This window comes from Saimiri boliviensis, chromosome 14 (assembly GCF_048565385.1).
Source record: "Saimiri boliviensis isolate mSaiBol1 chromosome 14, mSaiBol1.pri, whole genome shotgun sequence".
Taxonomy (NCBI): Eukaryota; Metazoa; Chordata; class Mammalia; order Primates; family Cebidae; genus Saimiri; species Saimiri boliviensis.
The window spans coordinates 10,191,459-10,207,504 of record NC_133462.1 but is presented as its reverse complement, the minus strand read 5'-3'; the positions used below and the strand labels follow the sequence as shown (position 1 = coordinate 10,207,504).

At 57.3% G+C, this 16,046-nt stretch overlaps 1 protein-coding gene and 1 non-coding gene across 2 annotated transcripts; both read left to right on the top strand.

The window, feature by feature from the left end:
- NOP53 (NOP53 ribosome biogenesis factor) lies at nt 1-11,485 on the top strand. Its single transcript, XM_003940294.4, has 13 exons — nt 1-263; nt 1,487-1,551; nt 5,059-5,167; nt 5,759-5,958; nt 6,342-6,412; nt 7,411-7,506; nt 8,568-8,672; nt 8,749-8,931; nt 9,358-9,533; nt 10,035-10,101; nt 10,811-10,887; nt 11,112-11,168; nt 11,423-11,485. Exons 1-13 carry the CDS (start codon nt 34-36, stop codon nt 11,427-11,429), a joined length of 1,443 nt encoding a protein of 480 aa, XP_003940343.2. The 5' UTR covers nt 1-33; the 3' UTR covers nt 11,430-11,485.
- Nucleotides 10,132-10,246, top strand: LOC120362898 (small nucleolar RNA SNORD23). The gene has a single exon (XR_005578690.2). It is a non-coding gene; the product is annotated as a small nucleolar RNA SNORD23 (small nucleolar RNA).
- Nucleotides 11,486-16,046: the final 4,561 nt, after the last annotated feature.

Genomic DNA, 16,046 nt, shown 5'->3' with positions numbered 1-16,046 from the left:
TGGGACGCCGGCGCCTGTTCTTCCTTTGACAAGATGGCGGTGGGAGGCAGTGGTGGTGGTGGTGGTGGGAAGCACAGCTCGAAAAGCGATGCCGATTCTGGCTTCCTGGGGCTGCGGCCCACTTCAGTGGATCCGGCGTTGAGGCGGCGGCGGCGAGGCCCACGAAACAAGAAGCGGGGCTGGCGGCGACTCGCTCAGGAGCCGCTGGGGCTCGAGGTTGACCAGTTCTTGGAAGACGTGCGGCTACAGGAGCGCACGAGCGGGTACGGGGGGCGGGACTTCCGGGAGCTGGGACAGTCCCTGGTCCCAGGTGCGAGACCGGGCTTGCTTGCGGGGACTGGCCGGCGGTCGGGGGAGCGGGGCGCCTGTCCCAGTACTGCTGAGGAAGTGGAGAGCATGGGCTGGGGACTCAGGAAGGGAAGCTGGAGAGCTTGATAGAGTTACCAGATTTAGGAGATAAATATACAGGACGTTCAATTAAATTTGGATTTTAGGTAAACAGCGAATACGTTTTAGCATAAATACGTTCCATGCATCTACCTTAGCTTTTTATTTTTATTTATTTATTTTTTTTGAGACGGAGTTTCGCTCTTGTTCCCCAGGCTGGAGTGCAATGGCGCGATCTCGGCTCACCGCAACCTCCGCCTCCCGGGTTCAGGCAATTCTCCTGCCTCAGCCTCCTGAGTAGCTGGGATTACAGGCACGCGCCACCATGCCCAGCTAATTTTTTTGTATTTTTAGTAGAGACGGGGTTTCACCATGTTGACCAGGATGGTCTCAATCTCTTGACCTCGTGATCCACCCGTCTCGGCCTCCCAAACAGGCGTGAGCCACCGCGGCAGCTTTCCCCCCCCCCCCACCCGATAGAGTCACACTCTGTCGCCCAGACTGGAGTGCAGGAGTGCAGTGGCGCGATCTCAGCTCACCACAACCTCCGCCTCCCAGGCTCAAGCGATTCTCTTGCCGCAGCCTCCCAAGTAGCTGGGATTACAGGCGGCCACCACCACACCCGGCTAATTTTTTATTTTATTTTTGATTTTTTGAGACAGAGTCTCTCTCTCTCTAGCCCAAGCACGATCTTGGCACACTGCAAACTCTGCCTCCTTGGTTCAAGTGATTCTCCTGCCTCAGGCTTTCACGTAGTTGGGATTATAGGCATGTGCCACCATGTCTGGCTGATTTTTGTGTTTTTTATAGATAGAGAGTTTTGCCATTTTGGCCAGGTTGGTCTTGGAACTCCTGACCTCAGGTGATGCACCTGCTTTGGCCTCCTAAAGTGCTGGGATTACAGGCGTGAGCCACCCCGCCTGGCAGTCCCTCCTAAATATTAAGTTCTGTAAACTGCGGGGCCAGGCCTTACCCTGGAAAAGTCCCATGGCGGGAAGAGGGTGCTTCACTGAGAGGAAGAGGAAGGCTGGACCTGGGAGGATCTCTTCCCTCCCTTCCCAGCATCTCTGGCTGATGTTGTGCATTTCTGTCCCCCCAGTGGCTTGCTGTCAGAGGCCCCAAATGAAAAACTCTTCTTCGTGGACACTGGCTCCAAGGAGAAAGGTGAGTAGGGGCTTATGTGGTGGGGAATGGCCGTTATGTGTAGTAATCCAGCTTACCACAGCCTCTGAGATCTGTGTTAATGATGTTTGGGAACCAAGTATCCGCTGAAACGGGTCAACCTTAATATAAACAAGGGGACCTCCAATGGGCAGAAGGCAAGCTGGAGATGAACACAGATAAGGCAGGTTTTTCTTTTGAGGTGTCAGAAATCTCCATTCACAGATAAACTGCTGGGAGGCTGTCTCAATGAAGAGGTTAGAAACAGGATCTCTGGTTAGCCTGCAGAAAAGCAAGTCAAGGACCTGCTTAAAGAAACAGGTCCTGGGCTGGGCGCGGTGGCTCACGCCTGTAATCCCAGCACTTTGGGAGGCCGAGGTGGGTGGATCACCTGAGGTCAGGAGTTCAAGACCAGCCTGGCCATCATGGTGAAACCCTATCTTAAAAAAAAAAAAAAAAGAAAAAAGAAAAAGAAACAGGTCCTGCAGTGGGTCACACCTGTATTCCCAGCACTTTGGGAGGCTCAGGCGGGCAGATCACTTGAGGTCAGGAGTTCGAGACCAGCCTGGCCAATATGGCAGAACCTCAAAAAAATGAGCCAGGCATGGTGGCTTAGCAGTCCCAGCTGCTCAGGAAGCTAAGGCAGGAGAATTGTTTGAACCTGGGAGGCGGAGTTGCAGTGAGTCAAGATCTGTGCCACTGTACGCCAGCCTGGGTGACAGAATGAGACTCCGTCTCAAAAAATGAAATAAACAAAATGAAGCTCATCTTGTTAACTAAAACAAGACTGATTTCTTTATTATTATTATTGTTTTGAGACAGTTTTGCTGGGTCACCCAGGCTGGAGTGCAGTGGTACCATCTCGGCTCACTGCAGCCCCGTCTCCTGGGTTCAGGGGATTCTCCTGCCTCAGCCTCCCAAGTAGCTGGGGCTACAGGCTGCACCACCACAGCCAGCTAATTTTTGTATTGTTAGTAGAGACAGGATTTCACCATTCAGCCAGGCTGGTCTCAAACTCCTGACCTCAGGTGATCCACCCTCCTCTGCCTCCCAGAGTGCTGGATTACAGGCTTGAGCTACCGACCTAGGCCAAGATGAGCTTCAATAGGAACGAGAGGACCTGTTGTAGTGAGCAGGTAAGAAACTAATCTTAACCTGCTTGCCTTAAGCTGCCAGAATGCAGGGTGGGGATCTGCTGAAACAAGGTCAGGAGTGAGGCAGGGATTGCTCTGATGAGTAATAATGTTTATTTCAATATGTAGAAAAACAAACTAAGAACAGACGATGTGCTCTAAGGAAGGACCTGGAAGCAGGCCAGGGGTCTGCTTTGATGGCAAGGCTGATGGCTTAATGAGCAAGAGTGAGCTGCTTCCACTGCAGGATACCTCTCCAGTGAGCTACTGTGAGATCAAAGGGTCTATTTCAATGAAAACGAGAGGACCTGTTTCAGTGAGCAGATAGAAGGGAAGGAGCTGCTTTGAGGTATAGGAAACTTCCGGTAGGCGGGTAAAAATTGGTTTTTAGCGTAGGGGCACAGTGCCCTACGCCTGTAATCCCAGCACTTTGGGAGGCCAGGGTGGGCGGATGACTTGAGGTCAGGAGCTGGAGACCAGCCTGGCTGACGTGGCGCCATTTCTACTAAGAATGCCAGACGTCGTGGTGCATCCATGTAATCCCAGCTGCTGAGAAGCGCTCTAACCCAGGAGACAGAGGTTGCAGTGAGTCAAGATCACACCACTGCACTCCAGCCTGAGCGACAGAGCAAGACTGTGTCTCAGGCTGGGCGCCATGCTGTAATCCCAGCACTTTGGGAGGCTGAGGTGGGCAGATTACCTGAGATGAGTTTGAGACCAGCCTGGCCAACATGGCGAAATGCCGTCTACTAAAAATACCAAATTAGCCAGGAGAGGTGGGGCATGCCTGCAGTTCCAGCTACTCAGGAGGCTGAGGCTGGAGAATCGCTTAAGCCTGGAAGGCGGAGGTTTCTGTGAGCTGAGGTGACCCCATTGCACTCCAGCCTCGGCAACAGGAGCAAAATTCCATCTCAAAAAAAAAAAAAAAAAGTGGGGGTCATTAGAGCAGTCAGACTTGATAGAAGTGAAGATCTGGTGTGAGTAGAAAGGGTAAGTCAGTGACAGATGAGGAGGTGGTGGTGGGCATGCTTTGGCGAGTGGGTAGCCTCTTTAGGGGGCGGAAGAGAGGCAGTTTATGGGTTGTACTTCAGTGAGCAAATGGGGACAAAGATGAGAGCGATTGTGAGCAGTCGCAGGTCATCCCCTGGGCTTTGTGGCCCTGAAATGGTTACATCTTCACAACAGCCCAGTGAGGGGGTGTTGACATCCTCATTTTGGGGGACAGAGAGGAGCTAAGCCTCGCCACCTCCCAGATTCAACAATGCTCCTGCCTCCGCTTCCCGAGTAGCTGGGACTAAAGGCACCCACCACCATGGCCAGCTAATTTTTGTATTTTTAGTAGACGGGATTTCACCATCTTGGCCAGGCTGGTCTCGATCTCCTACCTCGTGATCTGCCCGCCCTGGCCTCCCAAAATGCTGGGATTACAGGCATGAGCATGAGCCACCAGGCCCAGCCAAGTTACTGCCTTTTTTTTTTTTTTTTGAGACGGAGTTTCGCTCTTGTTACCCAGGCTGGAGTGCAATGGCGTGATCTCGGCTCACCGCAACCTCCGCCTCCTGGGCTCAGGCAATTCTCCTGCCTCAGCCTCCTGAGTAGCTGGGATTACAGGCACGTGCCATCATGCCCAGCTAATTTTTTGTATTTTTAGTAGAGACGGGGTTTCACCATGTTGACCAGGATGGTCTCGATCTCTTGACCTCGTGATCCACCCGCCTCGGCCTCCCAAAGTGCTGGGATTACAGGCTTGAGCCACCGCGCCCGGCCAAGTTACTGCTTTTAACTGTTAGGGTTTTGAAGTAAAAGTCATAGGGACCTTTCGCGGAGGAAAATTGCAGTGAAAACCAAAGAACTGGAGGTGACGCTGAGGGGTGGCCGTCCGGGCTCCCAGGTCCAGTTCTCTGGGCCTCCCTGGGCTTCGGTGTCAACTGATCACTTGCTTTCTTTACCTTTTTTTTTTTTTTTTTTTTTGAGATGAGATCTCACCATGTTGCTCAGGCTGATCTCAAACTCCTGGGTTCCGGTGATCCTCGCACCTCAGCCTCCCAGAGTGCTGGGATTATAGGCATGAGCCACCATGCCTGATCCTCCTCCCTCTTTGTCTGGGAGACCCTTGTATGTGGCTGTGACCATTCATGTCCCCCGCATACGGCCTGCCTCCCGCTGGCCCAGCACTTGGTTGTGGAGGGTCAAGGCTTGAGCACCTTGGGCCTCACCTTGGGGGTCCTCTGCCTCCGGTTAGGAGCTTGGGGACACCAAGGTCTCCGGGGGTGACATGGGACGAAGTTCTGATGGCTCCCCTGGAGCTGAATGGAGTGGGCGGTCTTCGGCAGTGGGTAGGCCCAAGGCCCTGACTCCTCCTCTTTCCCACTCTCAGGGCTGACTAAGAAGAGAACCAAAGTCCAGAAGAAGTCACTGCTTCTCAGGAAACCCCTTCGGGTTGATCTCATCCTTGAGAACACATCCAAAGTCCCTGCCCCCAAAGAGTGAGTGTCCCAGCACCTCCAGGCACCACTTTCCCTCCAGGCTCTGGGGGCAGTAGGTCAGGGTCATTTGGAGGGAGGGCAGGGTCAGGTTTGGGCTTGGGAGTGCAGATTGGAGGGAGTGAGTCTAGGTGCCCTGGTGCTGGGCCGAGGCAGGTGAGGAGCGGCTGGACCTGGGTGAGGGCTTTGGGATTGCAGGGGAAGGGCTGGGTGGGAGGCGTGTTCAGGAGGCACATCAGGTGGGACGTGGGGGGGTGAGCGGGTGAGAGGGCAGACAGCTGGGCTTGCCCTGAGATGGGGATGTGGAGGAGGAGGGATTCCGGGTGATGCTGAGGTTGGTTTTGACATGTTGGTGGGAGGTGTCCTGTACGGGGCATTGCTTCATTGAGTCTGGGGCTCAGAGTGGGGGCCTAGGCTGGAGACAGACAAGGGGAGAGGGGTTCTCTGAAGAGGAGGCGGAGCGTCGCCTTTTGGAGAGGGGGTGGTGGAGGGGGAGCTGCCTTGACGGTGGAGGAAGCCTGCCAGGGTAGATGCGTGGCTGCTGCTCAGGCTGCCACCTCAACCGCTGCACTCGTGTCACCTCTCCCCGCCCAGCGTCCTTGCCCACCAGGTCCCCAATGCGAAGAAGCTCAGGCGGAAGGAGCAGCTATGGGAGAAGCTGGCCAAGCAGGGCGAGCTGCCCCGGGAGGTGCGCAGGGCCCAGGCCCGACTCCTCAACCCTCCGGCAGCCAAGGCCAAGGCCAAGCCCCAGGATACCGTGGAGCGGCCCTTCTATGACCTCTGGGCCCCAGACAGTGAGTGATCCTGCCGTCACCTGTGAATGGGGACAGGACTGCCATGTGCAGTTGTGTGTGTTGTGTACTGCACGAGAGTACAGTGTGCAGGGGGTGCTCTGGGTGCTTTGGTAACCTCCCGGCAGAGCTGAGCATCCTGAGGGGGCAGCCATTTCCCACTCACCTTTCCCTTTCCTGAGTTGTGAGGCTCCTGCCTTCAGCCTTGGCCTCCGCCACTTCTGAACCCATCCAGACACAGATTTGTCCTTGGGGTCTGAGAATCAGTCCTTCCCTCACCTGAGCTTCGGTGTCGCCTTTTTGAAATCGGGAGGGATTGCGGGGAGCCCTTTTGGGGCCTCTTCCTTGCTGGGAGTGCCCCCCAGCTTCCCTTGCTGTGTCCACAGACCCCTTGGACAGGCCGCTGGTTGGCCAGGATGAGTTCTTCCTGGAGCAGACCAAGAAGAAGGGAGTGAAGGTGAGACGTGTGGGAAGGGCGTACTTGGGGACGGGAGGGTGAGGAGGGCCAGGAGCTGCCCTGGGTCCGACAGTGGAGTCTCAGTCTCAGTCTCGGAACCCTTCCTTCCCAGTGGCTGGGAAGCCCATGCTGGAGCCAGATGGCTGGGATTCCCGTCCCAGCTCCAGTGCTGGCTGATCTGGGAAGGTGGTCTGACTTCTCTGTGCCCTGTATCTTCCTCTAAAATGCAGACGAGGGCTGGGTGCGGTGGCTCACGCCTGTAATCCTGGCACTTTGGGAGGCTGAGGCAGGTAGATGACCTGCGGTCAGGAGTTTGAGACTAGCCTGGCCAACATGGTGAAACCCTGTCTCTACTAAAAATGCAAAAAAAAAAAAAAAAAAAAATAGCTGGATGTGGTGACATGTGCCTGTAATCCCAGCTACTCGGGAGGCTGAGGCAGGAAAATGGCTTGATTCTGGGAGGTGGAGGTTGCAGTGAGCCGAGATCACACAATTGTACTCCACCCTGGCAACAAGAGCGAGACTTCGTCTCAAAAGAAAGAAAAAATAAGAAAGATAAAATACAAAAGAAATAGTACTTAGATCAGGGCCTGTTGGGAAGAGTTTAAAGAGGTAGCACCTGAGAAGGAGGAGCGGGTGGGTGGAGGAGGCATCTGTGAGGAGGAGGAGGAGGAGGAGGAGGAGCGGGAGGGTGGAGGAGGCATCTGAGGAGGAGGAGGAGGAGGAGGAGGAGCGGGAGGGTGGAGGAGGCATCTGAGGAGGAGGAGGAGGAGGAGGAGGAGCGGGAGGGTGGAGGAGGAGGAGGAGGAGGAGGAGCGGGAGGGTGGAGGAGGCATCTGAGGAGGAGGAGGAGGAGGAGCGGGCGGGTGGTCGAAGGGTTCGTGTTTGAGGTCCTCCTGTCTTGAGCTGCTGGATCCTGGGTGTCGGAGCCCAGGTGCTTATAGCCTGGGGGACCTTCTGAGCTTGTGTGGCCCCACCCTGCCGCCTTGTCTCTGCAGCGGCCACCGCGCCTGCTCGCCAAGCCATCCCAGGCCCCCGCCGTGGAGGTGGCGCCTGCTGGAGCCTCCTACAACCCGTCCTTTGGAGACCATCAGGTACGCCCCGCCCAGCCTCTCGGCCTCGCCTTCCCCGGCTCCCTCTCTGCACTGGGTGGTGCTGGGAACTTCGGAGGGACCCAGACACTCTGGGCCTGTCCTCACGGGGCTCACGGTCCAGTGCAAGAGACAGACCTGTTCCCAGATGGTGATCACCAGAGTGGCTGGGGCTGGGAGCCCAGACAGGGCACCTGGCCCAGCCTGAGGGGTCGGGAAGAGCTCCCCGGAGGAGGGGACGCCTGAGCTGAGGCAGAGGCTGAGGGGGGTTTGCAGTGGGAGGAGGGAAGTGGGCTTTCCAGTGGGGGGGACAGTGTGTGCAAACGCTCGGCGGTGAGGCCGTGGCGCCTTCCAGGAGGTCTGTGTGACAGAGATGCAAAAGGCTGTGGTGTCAGGGTGGCAAACTGGCAACCAGGTGACGGTTATTCCAGGTCGAGGCTGGCCCAGCAATGGGAAAGTCTGGTTCGGCCACTGTGCGTTTAGCAGGCATGTGTTGGCACAGGTGCTGTGGACAGAGGGGACAAGAACCCCTCCCTTGGCCGGGCGCGGTGGCTCGTGCCTGTAATCCCAGCACTTTGGGAAGCTGAGGTGGACAGATCATTTGAGGTCAGGAGTTCGAGACCAGCCTGACCAACATGGCGAAACCCCATCTCCACTAAAATTACCAAAAAAAACCCGTGGTGAGCGTGGTGGTGCACGCCTGTAGAAGGCTGAGGCAGGAGAATCACTTGAACTTGGGAGGCGGAGGTGGCAGTTAGCTGAGATCGCACCACTGCACTCCAGCCTGCGTGACACTTCAAGACTCTGACTCAAAAAAAAAAAAAAAAAGCTACGAAGCATACAGGCCAGATCTCCTTCACAGACGCGCAATTATGTGAGGGCGAGAGTTTGAGGTTCCCTCCGGCTCTGCAGGGTGGGTGTGCTGGTAGACCCCCGGGCGAGCCTCGCCGGGGCAGCATTTGTGGTCGGTGGGTGAGGGACAGATGGGAGATAAGAGGGTCTAGTCTCAGTCTCAGGAGAGGGCCAGGGACTGGTCCTCACTCCCTGCCTCCCGTCCCTTGCAGACCCTGCTCTCAGCGGCCCACGAGGTGGAGTTGCAGCGGCAGAAGGAGGCGGAGAAGCTGGAGCGGCAGGTGGCCCTGCCCTCCGCGGAGCAGGCTGCCACCCAGGTAAGCCCCGCACCTGCCCACTCCCTCCCGGGCCTCCCACCCGCCCTGACACCTCTCCCCGCTCCCCGCCTCCCAGGAGTCCACGTTCCAGGAGTTGTGTGAGGGGCTGCTGGAGGAGTCGGATGGTGAGGGGGAGCCAGGCCAGGGCGAGGAGCCGGAGGCTGGGGATGCGGAGGTCTGTGCCACGCCCGCCCGCCTGGCCACCATGGAGAAGAAGACAGAGCAGCAGCGGCGGCGGGAGAAGGCTGCGCGCAGGCTGGTGAGCGCCTGGGCCGGTGGGGCCAGCCTCCGATTCCTCGCCCCTTCCTTCCTCCCACCCAAGGGCTGCCCTGGGTGCTGCAGCAGCCTGCCGGCCCAAGTGGGGCCCGTGGTTCGCGCCGTTTGGGGACTCACAGCTGAGACCCATGTCCCAGCCTCCTCCAGGCAGTGCTCTGGACTGGGGTGGGACCAGGGTCCCGGGCACTTCTGTTTGAGGAGCAGGGTTGGGGGGAGGTTTCTGTATCGAAGACCAGAGGAGACGGATTACCAAGGGGGTTTCAGCAGACGGCTGCTGGGAGGGCACTGGAGCGGCCGCTGATGTGACGGGGACGGTGTCAGGAAGGGCCCCCTGGGGAGGCAGGTTTGTGGGGAGGGTTCCCTGGGCAGGCAGCACTCACCTGGGCCCTGACCCTGCCCGTCTCCACAGCGGGCACAGCAGGCGGTGTTGCGGGCCGCCCGGCTCCGGCACCAGGAGCTGTTCCGGCTGCGCGGGATCAAGGCGCAGGTGGCCCTGAGACTTGCGGAGCTGGCGCGGCGACGGAGGCAGCGGCAGGCACGGCGGGAGGCGGAGGCCAACAAGCCCCGAAGGCTCGGGCGTCTCAAGTGAGAACCACGCCGGGGAAAATGGGAGAGGCTGGGGCTCCTCCTGTGCGACCCGCAGAGACCCTTCCCAAAGCAAATGAGAGCGAGGAGTTGTTAAGCCGAGTCCAGGTTTATTGGGGTTTGCGGGCAACTCGAGCGGGAGAGGGAAGAGCTGCACCCAGCAGCTGCCGGAGAGGGTTTTTATAGGGGCGGCGGCCTGTTTAGGCAAGGTGTTGTGAAGTGATTGGTGGCGGTTAAACAAAGAAGAAGGAAGAGCCATGTGGCAAGAGGGGATGGGCTCCGGAGGCGGTCGGCTGGATGTGGGTCCCGGGCATGGGGAATGGGCCTTTTCTACCTAACACTCCCCTTCCTGCCTTTGTTCAGGAACTGTCCCCCAGCTGGGAGACCACCTCTTCCCCGACAAAACCCCACGTTCTGAGGTTCCTTGTCCAGGACGAGGCTTCGGACTGGGCGTCCTGGGCCCTCGGGGTGATCTTTCTGAACCCCCGCCCTGTTCTGCAGGTACCAGGCACCCGACATCGACGTGCAGCTCAGCTCGGAGCTGACTGACTCGCTCAGGACCCTGAAGGTGCGAGCTCCAAGCCGCCATGGGCCCCCGTGCCCGGTGATGACACCATCCTTGCTCCCCCGTGCCCCCCCCCAGGGGCTGTGGGCGACACCATGGCTGCCCCCAGGCTGGGCCAGTGGGGCCGATGCCTGGGGGTCTGAGGGCACGGGGTCCTGGGGTGGGATCCCAGGGTGGGGGCCCGGCTAGGGTTCCAGTCTGGGACCCTAAGAATGCTTTTCCTCCCAGCTGGTCCCTGTTGCCATCCCCATCAGCTTTCAGAGTAGAGGGACCTTCCTGCAGCTCAGAACCAGCCCTGTCCCTCCCCTGCTCAGAACCTGCTGTGGCTCCCCAGTTCCGCCAAGGAAACCCAGCTCTTCTGTCAGCCACACGCCTTGCCCGGCCTGGCCATGGGGCTCCGGCCAGCTGTGCTCATGAGTGGACTGCGTCTTCTCCCTCTGACCTGGCTTTTGCCGCTGCTGTCCCCTCTTCTGTGTCGTCACCAGCCCCCTTCCCGTGACTCCTCCAAGCCCAGCTCAGAGATGGCCGTGGGTTAATGGCTGCCGTCCCACCGCTGAGCCTCAGCAGCTGACGGCCAGACTGAGTCCCTGGCGCCCACCAGGCTGCCCTGGGGAGACTGCCTGGGGCTGAGCCCTGCCAGGACCCCGAGGAGAGGTCTCAGGCCCTCGGGCTTCTCCTAGGCCCTGCTGAGGCCTCTGTCTCTGTTCCACAGCCCGAGGGCAACATCCTTCGAGACCGGTTCAAGAGCTTCCAGAGGAGGAATATGATCGAACCTCGAGAGAGAGCCAAGTGAGGGGCGCCCGGGGCTGCTGTGGGGGGGGGCGAGGGGTGCCCAGGGCTGCTGTGGGGAGCGGTGCCCGGGGCTGCTGTGGGGGGGTGAGGGGGGCCCAGGGCTGCTGTGGGGAAGGGCGCCCGGGGCTGCTGTGGGGGGCGAGGGGGACCCAGGGCTGCTGGGGGAGGGGGGCATCTGGAATCGGCCCCGGGCACTGATTGCTCCACTGTCCCTGCTCCAGGTTCAAGCGCAAGTACAAGGTGAAGCTGGTGGAGAAGCGGGCATTCCGTGAGATCCAGTGAGTCCATCCGGCTTCAGCACAAGGGAGGGAGCCGTCTCCCACCCGGAGGTGTCCACTGAGGCCCGGGCCCCTCCCAAAGTGTGGCCAGTGTCTGTGTCACGCCCCCTTGGCCATGTTCAGAAGAGGGCCTGAAACTAGAGCTGGGGGGCTGAAGGGTCCCTAAAGGAAAATTGAAAGGCAGGGGGTGTCAGGTGGGCAGGGGGCGTGGGGCACCCTCTCACCCGCCCTCAGCCCCTGTCCTCTGTCCCCAGGTTGTAGCTGCCAGCAGACGCCGGAGCCCCGCCCTTCAATAAAAAGTCCCTTCTAGCCGCTGAGTGGGCTTCGAGTGTGGCCTGTGTGCCTCCTGCGGGCGGCGCTGCGCACCCCCCACCCTGTGGTGCACAATCATGTAGGTCCCAGAACTCCCCACCAGAGCCTGCTGGGGTCCTAGGTTGTGTCTGAAGGGTCCTCAGCCGACTGGGTTTTGCCCTCTCCAATGGCACTGAGGTTGGCAGCCCTTCTGGTCCAAGGCAGATCCTAAAATGCCCACAAGCAGAGGGTGCAGGGCTTGGGGCCTGACCAGAGGTGGGAGGTGAGGAAGAGGTTCCCCCACTGGATCCTGGCTTGGGTAATAGCCCAGTTCTGCTGCGGGTCACATCGCTGCTCTCGACACAATGATAGTAGGAGTGGCAGCAGCTGACCTCTGCCTGGCACCTGCTAACAGGTTTAAGCAGGTGGATTCACCCATTGAAGTCTCGCAGCAGCCCAACTAAGGAGGGCTGTGCTTTTTCCCGTTTTAAAGGTGAGGGAACAAGGCTGGGCACTGTGGCTCACGCCTGTAATCCCAACACTTTGGGAGGCTGAGGCGGGCAGCTCGCTTGAGACCAGCCTGGGCAACATAGCCAGACTGTGTCTCTACCAAAAATTAGCCAGGTGTGGTGGTAGACACCTGGTCCCAGCTACTGGGGAGGCTGAGGTGGGAGGGTCACTGAGCCTAGGAGGCAGAGGCTGCAGTGAGCCGTGATCAGGCCACTGCACTCCAGCCTGGGTGACAGAGGGAGACTTGGATCAAAAAGCTAAGTAACAAAGGGGAGGAAACAGGCACATGAAATGTCATTTTCCCGCATTCCATCCCTGTTTTAAAAACATGTTTTAAAAATCTCTGTTCTACAAGAAACGAACTTTCTCACTATAAATCATTGTCAGACGTGTGTCACTGGTGACCTTTGCCCTCCAGTGGCATCCACACCCCTGTTGTGGAGCTGCTTGTCGGGCAGTCAACGCAGCGTTCTGTGAGTGGTGATGCTCCATGTGTGATTCTATCAAATCACATAATCAGGCTGGGCATGGCGGCTTTTGACTATAATCCCAGCACTTTGGGAGGCTGAGGCGGGCGGATCATATGAGGTCGGGAGTTCAAGACCAGCCTGACCAACATGAAGAAACCCGATCTCTACCAAAAATACAAAAGTTGCCGGATGTGGTGGCACATGCCTGTAATCCCAGGTACCCGGGAGGCTAAGGCAGGAGAATTGCTTGAACTTGGGAGGTGGAGGTTGCAGTGAGCCAAGATTGCGCCACTGCACTCCAGCCTGGGCAACAAGAGTGAAACTCCATCTCAAAAAATAAATTACATAATTGATTAGCTGGGCATGGTGGTGTGCACCAGTAGTTTCAGCTCCTGAGGAGGCTGAGGCAGGAAAATCACTTGAGCCTGGGAGGTGGAGGCTGTAGTGAGCTGAGATTGTGCCACTGTACTCTATTCTGGATGACAAAGCAAGACCCTGTCTCGACCCCTCACTCCCTGAAAAAACTAACAAATTTCACGCACGTTCTTGTGAGGGGAGAATTGGTTTTCTCTGCGTCTGAGGATCACACCATGCGTGGTTCTGCAGCTTGCTGTCTGTGCATTTTGTCTGTACAGAGCACCTTCTGTTTTGTGGCAGTGTGGATTCTTATTACGTGGGCCTGCCTTGTGTTACTTACCCAGGCCTGTGAGCCTCCTAATGAACCCGAAACAACGCCTTTGTCCACGTGCCTCCTCACGCGCATCTGTAGATAAGTACCTGGAAGTGAGTCTCAGCTGAAGGGTACACGTGTCCGTAACGGGTCATTTGATGGATTCAACCCAATTGCTCTCCACTCGAGCTGTGCTGATGTTTACTCTCCGGTAGTGAAGGAGGAGCCGGCCTGTTTCCCTGTAGCTTTGCTACTGTGTGATCTCACTGTTTTTATTTGATTATTCCTGGTTACCAGTGAGGTTTAACATGTGTCTTTTTTCTTGTTGAGGCAGGGTGGCCCAGGCTACAGTGCAGTGGTGCAATCCTGGCTTCTTGGCTGCCTGCAGCCTTGACCTCCTGGGCTCAAGTGATTCTCCCACTTAAGCCTCCCGAGTAGTTGGAACTACAGGCTGGCGCCACCACGCCCAGCTAATTTTTGTATTTTTTAGTAGAGACGGGGTTTCACCATGTTGACCTGGTTGGTCTTGATCTCTTGACCTCATGATCTGCCTGCCTTGGCTTCTCGAAGTTCTGGGATTACAGGCGTGAGCCACTGGTGGTGCCTGGCCCAGCAGGCAGTTTATAAAAGAAATGGATGGCCAGGTGCAGGTGGCTCATGCCTGTAATCCTAGCACTTTGTGAGGCCCAGGCAGGAGGATTGCTTGAGGCCAGGAATTGGGAGATCAACCTGGGCAACATAGCGAAACTCCATCTCTATTTAAAAAAGGGTTTTAGGCCAGTGCAGTGGCTCATGCTTGTAATCCTAGCACTTAGAGAGGCCGAGGAGGGTGAATTGCTTGAGCCCAGGAGTTTGAGACCAGCCTGGGCAGCATGACAAAACCCCACTGGTTTCTACAAAAGAGAAAAAAGTAGCTTGGGCATGGTGGTGCACACCTGTAGTCCCAGCTACTCAGGAGGCTGAGGTGGGAGGATCGCTTGAGCTCCGGAGGTTGAGGTTGCAGTGAACCAAAACAGCCACTGCGATTCCCACTGAGTGACAGAGTAAGACCCTGTCTTTTAAAAAGGAAAAAGGTTAATTTAAAATCGTTTAGTCATGGTGTTGCACTCCTGTAGTTCTTGCTTCTCAGGAGGCTGAGGCTGGAGGATCGCTTGAGCCCAGGAGGTGGAGGCTGCAGTGCGACATATTGATGCCACTGTCCTCCAGCCTGGGCGACAGGCTAAAACATGAAATACACAACTTGGCGCAGTGGCTCACGCCTGTAATCCAAGCACTTTGGAGGCCAAGGTGGGCAGATCACCTGACGTCAGGAGTTCAAAACCAGCCTGACCAACGTGGTGAAATCCTCTTTATTTAAAAAAAAAAAAAAAAAAAGAAAAGCCAGGCGTGGTGGCGTACGCCTGTAATCTCAGCTACTCGGGAGGCTGAGGCAAGAGAATCGCTTGAATCCCAGAGGCAGAGGTTGTGGTGAGCCGAGATCACACCATTGCACTCCAGCCTGGGCAACAAGAGTGAAACTCTGTCTCAAAAAAAAAAAAAAATGTGGAAACTTGCAGTTTGTGCCAAAGACGACTCACCAGTGCTCTGACCCTTTGGCCCAGTGATTGCACGGTTGGGAACTTGGCCTATGGAAACAGCCGGAAGTGGGGGAAGAGCGTTTTGCACGGGCTGGTTCTTGAGAGTGTTCTGCAGAATGGGAGGAAACATGGTCATGGACACGAGGCGGGCCCTGGGCCTGTGGGCGTGGCCTCTGTGGTCGTTAACCGAGGGGTGGGAAGCACCTGCCGCCACTGGGAGGTGTTGGTGTTTGGACGCTTTGTTGGAAAAAGCAGACAGGATTTGCCGCCTTCCATGCTGGCATTCATCAGTCAACCCCTTGCCAGAAGTCTCTTGGGTGGGAGGATTTCAGAGGACTCCTTCTCCTTATTCTTTTTTCCAGCATGAGATGGTGTCTCACTCTGTCCACACAAGGCTGGAAGTACCCCAGAAGGGTCGACCAGGAGGCGGGGGCAGGGTGTCCATCGCCTGAGCTGCTCGGGGTGTTCAGGGCTGGGAGCAGCCTCAAAGCACCGCTGTGGCCCTGCACAGTCGCTGTTGCCCCCATTCCCTGATCCTGTGTGAATGTCAAATGCAGGAGCTCCCAGGTTCAAGGATAATCCGGATGTGGGGGACTGACCGCCAGGAGGTGCTGTGAGCCCGCTCCAGGATCCGGGCAGCCTGGGAGGTCCGAGCGGCCCTAACTCTCCTCCCACTCCTACTCAGGACCCCTGAGAGGGCCACAGAGCGGGGGTTTCTGGCCTGGAGATTTGGGGACGGGGGTTCAAGGCAGAGGGTGAGTGGGACGGAAGGCCGTGGGTTCTGGCAGTGGGCCTGGAGGTGGACAGGGGTCTCTGGCCATGAGGGCCATGTGCCAACCATGGTGAGAAATTGCTGAGTCAGATCTCTCTGTACAAACCCTCGTTGCTTTTCAGTCAGCAAGGGTGTCAGGCTTGACCCCTAACAACCACCCACCTGTCCTCCCCCATTGACACTCTGTGACCTTACCTAGAGCCCCTGGGGGCTAGCAGGAATCTTTCCCCCTCCAGGGACGGAATCTCAGGGTGTCACATATCCTGAAGCTGTGATGGTCTAGAATTCCACGTAGAGGTTCCGGGCTTCCAGTCCTGTGAGCCACCAGAGGCAGCAGGGAACCTAAGGAATGAGAGGCAGGAAAGAGAGGGAGACAGACTCAGGGAGATGACATCAGAACACCTGGATCCAGCTGTGCCTGAAACCCCCCCCTTGGGCTTTTTAGTTACAGGAGCCAAGTACTTAAGCCAATCACAACTTGGGTCAGACACTTATGACCAGATACTTATCTGAAACATGTCCTGATGCCCCTTCCCCATCTCAGCGGCCTTCCTCAGGCTTCGCCTCTGCCCCTGTCACTGGTGGGAA

Bases quoted from the DNA above. Each gene is read 5' to 3' on its own strand.
- NOP53 (XM_003940294.4), top strand. From the start codon at position 34: ATGGCGGTGGGAGGCAGTGGTGGTGGTGGTGGTGGGAAGCACAGCTCG. The intron at 1,552-5,058 runs GTGAGTAGGGGC...TCCCACTCTCAG, and splicing joins CACTGGCTCCAAGGAGAAAG to GGCTGACTAAGAAGAGAACC. The intron at 8,673-8,748 runs GTAAGCCCCGCA...CCCGCCTCCCAG, and splicing joins CGGAGCAGGCTGCCACCCAG to GAGTCCACGTTCCAGGAGTT.